The sequence below is a fragment of the Engraulis encrasicolus genome, chromosome 10, assembly GCF_034702125.1.
Source record: "Engraulis encrasicolus isolate BLACKSEA-1 chromosome 10, IST_EnEncr_1.0, whole genome shotgun sequence".
Lineage (NCBI taxonomy): Eukaryota > Metazoa > Chordata > Actinopteri > Clupeiformes > Engraulidae > Engraulis > Engraulis encrasicolus.
Window position 1 is genome coordinate 29,068,989 of NC_085866.1, and position 9,030 is coordinate 29,078,018.

The following is a 9,030-nucleotide window of genomic DNA, read 5'->3' on the forward strand; positions in this document are numbered from 1 at the left end:
GACCTAAGGACTGTTCTATTCATTGTAGGAGCATTATGACACGGCCCTTTAGGCAGACCGGAACCTGGTCGCGTTAGGTGCCCATAGAAACCTATTATGTTGGCATATCTCTATACTTAAAGAATCTCTGGTCCAGCTGCCTACCAGCAGCATCTTTATTATTATTATTACCTCCACCTTTATTATTATAGGGCAGTCACTGGTAAGCGGTTATGGCGTCAGACTTGTAGACCAAAGGTTGCTGGTTCGACTCCACTGGCCAGGTTGGTGGAGGGCGTAATTAACCAGTGCTCTCCCCCATCCTCCTCCATGACTGAGGTACCCTGAGCATGCTACTGTCCCGCCGCTCTGCTCCCTTTGGGCTCCATTGGGGGCTGCCCCCTTGCACGAGCGAGGCATAAATGCAATTTCGTTGTGTGCAGTTTGCACTTGTGTGGTGTGGAAGGTTGTGGCTCAATGACCAGGGGATTTGGAGATTCCTAGTTGGGCTTACACTTATTATCACCTTTGCCAAGGGGGTTATGCTTTTCCGTCAGCAGGATAACTAAAAATCTTATGAGCGGACTTTGGTGACATTTTTGGAGTTGATGGAAAGTTTTGTTGTTGGAATGTTAATAATAATAATAATACATTTTATTTTGAGCGCCTTTCAAAATACCCAAGGACACTTTACAATCAAAAACAAATACATAACAATAGGGAAAGTAAACAAAGCTTCAGTGAATTAACAATAGGAGAGTAATGAGAGTAATTAAAATGCAAAAATAAAACAAAGGGGGGAAAAGTACAATAAAAATAAATGTTTTAAAATAACGAAAAGAAGTAGAATGAAAATTGAAAATAACATAAACATGAGGGGAAGAAAAGATAAAATATGTAAAATAGAAGATAAACTGATAATTAAAATGAAGTGGAAGTGCCAATGTGAAATTTAAAAGTAGAAGTGAAAAGGTGTGTCTTCAATGTTGTTGGAAGAGAAACACGTGATCTGGATCATGGAATGTTTTTAAAGATTCTTCACCACTATGGCATGGCTGACTATGGTAAAGGCCTACTGTAGGTTCAAGGTATTGGTTATAGTCCCTGGAGCAATATGGGGCTGGGTGCCTTCAACCATAATAAGCCCCTGCACGACTTTACATGTGAGATATGATAGATATTTTGAAAAAAAAAAATCCCTCAAACTGACCATTTCGCTGTTTTCTCTGCTAAGTGATCCATGGGCCATCTCCAACGTCAGCTGAGGTGTGCGGGGAAAAATAGACATAACATCAGTGCAGCCTTGAGAGTGTGCTTGTGTCGCAGTGTGGCCTTCGCAGGATGCACAGTCCCAATCTGTCTTAGATAAGATGCACCCTACTCTGGCCTTGATGAGGGGCACCCTACTCTTCTTTTATACAAAGGCAGCACAGGTGTCTGATATCACAGCCTGGATGCAGGCCCGGATTATCCATAAGGCCCAGTGGCACCAACAATTTTTGACCAGTGAGGGGGCACCACAAGACTTAAACTTTGTACATAAAATGTAGAGAGAGAGAGAGAGAGAGAGAGAGAGAGAGAGAGAGAGAGAGAGAGAGAGAGAGAGAGAGAGAGAGAGAGAGAGAGAGAGAAAGAGAGAGAGAGAGAGAGAGAGAGTGAGAGAGAGAATCAACTCCGGAGAGATATTGAAAGAGAGAGTTGTTAGCAGAGATGGAATACATTGCCATTTCAGTATCAAACTATAAACAGTTACACACACACACACACACACACACACGCACACGCACACGCACACGCACACACACACACACACACGCACACGCACACGCACACGCACACACACACACACATAGTCTACAGTTTACAGCAATTACTGCATTACCTTTACAAAGTTTACAGTTTAAAGCAGCCACACACTGTGGTCTGTTTGACACTATAGGGTCTTTATGTCTTTATGTAGGCCTATGTGTACACTACACACTCTTGTCAGCCATAGGCTACCCTAAGGAGCCACACACACACACAGACACACACACACACACACACACACACACACACACACACACACACACACACACACACACACACACACACACACACACACACACACACACACACACACTGTTGCCTCTGTCAGTGGGCAGATCACATGAAGAAGGAAAAAAACATGACGAAAAAACACCGACAGACAGGCATAGGAGCACGCTCATGGAAAACATTACAATTTACCATCATAGTTAAACTTCGATGGCAGCGTTAAAGTTGACTGCGGGGGCGGATTGCACACACGCACACACATACGCACACTGAATGTAGTGGACGCACCTACGGCTGGAGCTACATACTTCGCTAAATCGCCACCGTAATCTTGAGGCGCGAGACCGGAATTAAAATCCCCGTTTTGATCCTAAGACGTGAACTTGGAACTTGACCCCTTCTGCGTCCTGCGAGGAAATGTCGAGAACACGTAACCCGAACCCATGTCTACTACTACTGCTGGCATTGTTCAGTTGGACTACTGGTGCGTAAACATTTTGGTTGAGTTATGTTTACGTTTTGAAATTTGCGCACGCAGGGTACACACAAGGTCGTGTATTATCCAGAGATTACTTTGTGATATATTACATATTGGCGCAAACATTCAGTGACCAATTGAAGTTCTGCAGATGTGTGTTTTTGCAGTGATTTTAGCGTTTGGTCTCAGCTATATCCCTTTCAACCACGTCACCGTCCGATAGCTACTGTACAGCTGTGCCGTCTGCTCTACTGTTTACAGTCCCCGCTGAAGTAGGCTATAGCCTACCGTGGTATTTCCGTTTATGCTGCCTACCTAGCGCTACACAGATGTTCCCAATGTAGCCTAACTCATGTAAAGAAACATTCGCCTTGAAACGTCAAATAGGCTAGGCATTTTAAATTTAAATCCACGTGGATGTAATTTCTGTCTGCACGTGATTTTAATTTTCGTGTGCGTATAACTTAATGAAGGTTGCAACAAAATCCAGGCTTTGTATCCTGGTTTGAATACCTACTTGCTCACAGTCACCTATTCCGACACTTGCATACATAGGCCTACATTATTAAACAACAGGCTAATACCCTGTAATGAGAAGACTAGTGAAACAATATAATAATGTGACAGTATAATAATACGTACATCCTTTGGTACACAGGGTACAGTAATCGCTCTCTCTCTCTTTCTCTCTCTCTCTCTCTCTCTCTGTCTCTCTCTCACTGAATCTGGACAGAGAAGTGAGGGATAGCCAGCTGTGTGTGCGTGTGTGTGGTGTGTGCGTGCGTGTGCGCGCGTGCTATTCATTACACTAATGTTGCTCTACAGAAAAAAAGTAACATTTGGTTATACATGTCTGTTTTCTTAAAAATTAAAAAAAAGAATAACCAAAAAACCCTAAAATATCAGGACAATATCAGGACATATTAGAAGACCATGACCTTGAAGACCTTGTATCGGAATGCACATGTATCGCAATATGCATGATATTGTGACTCCTGTATTGGGATGTGTATCGTATCGTGAAATTGTTGCCAATAGCCAGTGGGTGTGTTGTTTTGGGTGTGGTGTAGCAAGAGGTCTCAATCAGACAGACTCCGATTCATCTAGACATCTTGAATTCCAGACATTACCATTTATGGTGTGTGTGTGTGTGTGTGTGTGTGTGTGTGTGTGTGTGTGTGTGTGTGTGTGTGTGTGTGTGTGTGTGTGTGTGTGTGTGTGTGTGTGTGAGCGAGAAATAGAGAGAGAGGATTAAGTGTGGCTTATCGTGCCATGTGAGTCAGGTTCGACAGTGGTGTTTGGAGAGGCGTAGTGTGACGCAACTTGGGTAAGCACCACTACACTACTTGTAATTGGAGTCCTTGATTCCTGAGATCACTTAGAGACATGGCCGTAGTTACATTTGAGGTTACCGAGGTCCGGACCTCGCTCATTTCGTCCGAGATTTTTTTTTTTTAACGCCAAATATGCCCAAATGAATCAAACACACAAAACTCAAAACCTCTGTGAAACGTGCTTTGCAAATAGTGATTAGTGGTCTATGAGTTCTATTTTGCCTTTGTGTTCTGTTTGTGCAAGTGATTCATTAATAGAGAGATAGCAGCCTACACAGTAACGCACCATCAGGAACGTGGCCATTAAGCCTGCCCACGCTGCGCTTGGGCGCTTGAGACGTCTCCTATAAAGCCAAGCGTTTTAAAACAGTGGCCCAATAGGTGGATGTCTTTCACAACTTTGTGAAACCGTTTTAACTGAGTCATTATTTGAAAGAACCAGCCATTGGGTTCTACTTGTAAATCGGAAGGTCTGTAATAAGCGACAGAAAAGGACATAAAAGGAAGTCACCAGAGCGTCTTCAGATGTGGATTTTTACCTGCTTATTTGGTCAAGTGACAAGATTAACGTTTCGAGTTGTCACGACTTCTTCAGAGTCAATCACAGTAAAATGTCCTCATCTGAAGATGTTCTGGTGTCCTCTGTTTGCACTAATAGGCTTATATTTTTTCCCCATGCAATGAACAAGCGCGCCTTGCGCGCGAGTGGTGCGAGTCGTGGAAGAGAACGCAATTCAGACATCAAACAAGCTTGCTTGAGACACAGGTCGCCAACATGGATGCACAGTTTTAAAACAGTAGCATAGGCATATGCATAAGGAGTTATGAGTAGGCTATCTTTGACAACGTTGGCATTTGATAACTAAGTCACTATCTGTCATAAGCCGTCATTTGGTTTTAGATAGGCTAGTGGAAAAAAAGACCGACTGACGCCATCAGCTGCATAAAATAACCAATAAACATTCAAACTTAAGCTCAGCTAAAAGCAGGCTGTCAGATCAAAATAATTTGATTGTAAATTGGAGGGGTTATTATTGCCTGTGTTGATAGACTTTCGTCTTTCGCTTTTGCGTGTACAGAAATACTACTAAAAAAATAATAATAATAACAAGCGTGCAGGCGATGCGAGGAAAAGAATGTTCAGCTGTTAGTTTTACATAGGCATATAACAGGCAGCAGGCTCCACAACAACCACGCCACAGTCCTAACTTGTTGCCTATGTCAACTTCAAGAAATCATTTGGTAAGTGAAAATAGGCTACTGTTTTTTTTGTTTTTGCTGTACTACCGTTAAAATAGTATCCAAATGAAGAAACATATTCGTGTAGCTCGTGGGACTGTCTACCGACTTCAACGGATATTTTGACTCATTTGGCCACTTTGTCATTAGCCTATGCCCATAGCCTACTTTAAGATGGTAGATTAATAATCATATTGACTTTATTGTATTAGGTCAGTGTTTCTCAACTTTTTTTTATGCGAGGCACCCCTTGAATTCATTTAAAAAAATGAAGGCACCCCAAACTAACAAGCCGTAACAGGGCATCGCATCCGATAGTAGACTAACACATTTGGAGACATCACACAACCTAGGCTAGCCTACGTTTGAAGTTGCAGCTTTCTGCGACCTAATATTGTGCGTAAATGGCAGATGAAAGATTCCAGACTAAGTAGGCTATTCATTTTTAAATTCAGACAAATATGTATTATAGCCTGACATCATTTATTTATCAGCCACGTTTCCGTGGCACCCCAGGGTGCAGCACCCTGGTTGAGAAACACTGGATTAGGCTATGGGTTTAAATTGGAGGGACCTTTAGATATGAATGTGTTTAAAGTTTCATGTTAATTTTGATATACCCATTCCACAGAAAACGAGTCACAGAGAGCAGGGCAAACATGTCCAAGAGATTAAAACAAAACACCATGGATGCATATAAATATATGTATTATACATAAACATGTAGGCCTATAAAAATGTACTTTTTTAACAAATATATTTTTAAAAATTAAAACATTTCGGGACCTCGGTTAACCCAACTTGCTGGCTACGGCCATGCTTAGAGACCCACTCTTATCTCTTCCTATACCTTGCCTTGAGCAAGGCACCTAACCCCACATTTTTCCAAGGACTGTCACCAAGACGCGCTTAAGATTTTTTTTTAAAAGCATCAGCTAAGTGTAATTTTATGAATAACTATAAACCGTGGTAACACCATGCTTAATTTTTGTAAGGGTATATTTAAACCATAGTCAAACCATGGTTCATTTTCATAAGGGGGGGTTCTATTCTTCTCTATTCTACTGTAATCAACTCTACTGTACTCTACTACTCGCTTTTGTCCAATAGAGTATGTGTGTCCTGTTCTTTCACCCCTGTCCCAGCAGTGTGTCCTAGTAAATGGGTTGATACTCTACTCAACTCTACTCTACTTACCTGAACTCTATTCTGTCCCACTTTCTATTGTCCTATACAGTAGAGTGTGCGTGCCCTGTTCCATCATCCAAGCCCCAGCAGCTGGTCCTAGTGAACGGGCAGGTGAGGGTGAGTAGCAGCTACAAGGACGGAGCCTCCCTCCAGCTCAGCTGTCCACTTGGGCACACCCTCAACGTCACCAAGGGAGACAGTAACTATGACAGTGGCTCACACATCAACTCTGTCTGCTCAAGCAATGGCCGCTGGGACCCGTACTGGCCAAAGTGCATGGGTGAGTACGGCACTTTACTGTACTGTGTGTGTGTGTGTGTGTGTGTGTGTGTGTGTGTGTGTGTGTGTGTGTGTGTGTGTGTGTGTGTGTGTGTGTGTGTGTGTGTGTGTGCAGGGCTCTCAAGTTTTGAAGTTTGTTGGGAGTGAGATATGGTGGGGGGGTGGGGGGCACCGAACCTTCGGCCCAACGGCCCATCGGCCGGTTATTACAACAACAATAACACATAAGTAGCACTAATAGGCCTAGTTATGACATTTGTTTCATCTAGTAAAGAAAACTAAAATATGTTGAATATTTTGTGTGTGTTATAATAATAATAATCATCATCATCATCATCATTTTATATATTACCTTTCAAAACAACCAAGTCAGCTTGAGAAACCCAAAGGCCCATGCAAAAGATGGGTGCTGGCACTGACATTTCCTCATTAATTATTATATTTCCAGTGAAATACTGCACGACATACAGATATATGAACACACGGACAAAGAAGTGCATTCTTTCTTTTTTAATAAACTAAATGTCAAAGGTTCTTTTCAGGAAATGCATAGATCAAACAAAGAAAAATAATAATAATAAAAACATCCATTTTGGCTGCTCTTTGCTTATGGCACATGAGATGAACCACTCTTATTCACCAACCACAGCTGTGTGTGTGTGTGTGTGTGTGTGTGTGTGTGTGTGTGTGTGTGTGTGTGTGTGTGTGTGTGTGTGTGTGTGTGTGTGTGTGTGTGTGTGTGTGTGTGTGTGTGTCAGGTCTTGACATTAACTTTTCCGCTTGCTGGCCATTGTGACTTGTGGTTATCCCAAGTCACTAGCCATTCAGCTATTCTACTAGCCACAAATGTGATATTGCTCCTTTTTCCTCATCACAACACTACATCTAACCTCAGAACATGAGGTGCCAAAGCAAGAATATGAATGCACAGCTTTCTTCATGCACGGCAACCCAAACATAAAACACACTAAACGAAATCAGTAGCCTAGTCAGTCTAATGAAATATGACTGTTGTAACCACTGACCGGGCCACGACAAGGAAAGAGAGAGGGAGAGAGAGCGACCGGAGAGAGAGCGCACAAGCGAGAGCGAAGAGAGAGAGAGAGAGAGAGAGAGAGGAGGAGGAGAGGAGAGAACGTCCATGCACATAGTGCGCAGCGCACATCTTGGAGAGGACTCCAACTGGGAGACCATGGCGACCAGGCAAAACGATGAGTAACTTATCTGACATCCAACGAGGCTTTAATAGCATTGCTCGGGTGGCGGGCATCCATCTGGCAATATGCCGCCTCCGCTCCCTCTGTCGAGCAGTCGGTTTCCTCCATCCAGATCCATAGGATCGCGCAGTCATCGTCTGGCTCTTGCCTGGTCCCATCCGGTCACCGGCTCACGGGCATCACGTCTCCTGCTTCGGGGTCGTGGTCGTCCCTCCACCTCCGAACTTTCTCTCTCCCGCTCTCGCTGCGTCCTCCTCTCCCCCCAGTCGTCTCCCGTCATGTTTGGCAACTGAACATTTAACCAATGGCCCACCCGAAAACCACCAATCACTAGTGATGGGCAAGTGAACCATTTGGCACATTGCTTCAAAAATTCAGCTTCAGTAACAGGGCCCTCTCCTTGTGAAAAGCCACGTTTGCAATTAAACGGGCTCAATTCGATAAGTTGAGATGTTGTGCCCTCGTCATTTGCGACATTACCCCCAATATTGGACTGAGCTCATACTTTTGCACACTAACTTCCAGACATTTGACATTTTGGGCTACTGATGAGGCAGTTGAGGTAGACGACATTACAAAGGCTGCGATGCCACTATTTATTCATTCATTTATTATTAGGCTTTTTTTTGGGCGATCAGAATATAGCGTTGCTGAACATTAATGTCTTCTCCTTGTTGTGTTCATAACTTATGATGATGTTGTCTACTTGTCAATCAAGTGGGACTTATAGGCCTAATGACAGTCAATAAAATATCTATTCTCTCCACTGCAACCTGGCAGACGGCTCTGCAACAGGCCAAATACATTTGCGCGCGCCTGCTGGTTCGTGTGGCAGCGCGAAACACTGCAGCTTCTTTCGGGAAACTGAACCAATTTACTGTTTCATACGTAATATATCACGTGGTTTTTCCGTACTAAAGCAAACTTCGGAACAGTGGTTTAATCACAGACATCATATATGAAGATTAGATACGTCATCGTGTATTTCAAGCACGTCCGCACAGGTCGGCCATATTAGCGCAGCCTAAACTCTCTACAGACCCTCCGTTACACCTGAAGTAAACTGAAGAGTTGAAACGTTGGGATACTTAAAATGTAGACTGTTGCTTCGCTGAAATATTGACACGTATTTATAAATGGTAGGGCTCCTAAAAACGTAAGTGTAGACTGGGGTAAAACGCCCAGGAGAGTAATAGGCCTATGCTTCCCACTTAACCTATTTATCCAAAAAAATAGATAGACGACAGAGATGACGTACTGGAAGAGAGATGTAGCCTAC

General features: G+C 43.2%; 1 protein-coding gene across 1 annotated transcript in view; it reads left to right on the forward strand.

The window, feature by feature from the left end:
* The first annotated feature begins 2,157 nt into the window (after nt 1–2,157).
* Nucleotides 2,158–9,030, forward strand: part of LOC134456174 (complement receptor type 1-like) — a 19,262-nt gene continuing 12,389 nt past the window's right edge. The window contains exons 1-2 of the mRNA XM_063207571.1: nt 2,158–2,500; nt 6,305–6,535. Of these exons, the coding sequence (XP_063063641.1) occupies nt 2,434–2,500; nt 6,305–6,535 (298 nt within the window). The 5' untranslated portion in view covers nt 2,158–2,433. The remainder of the gene's footprint in view (nt 2,501–6,304; nt 6,536–9,030) is intronic.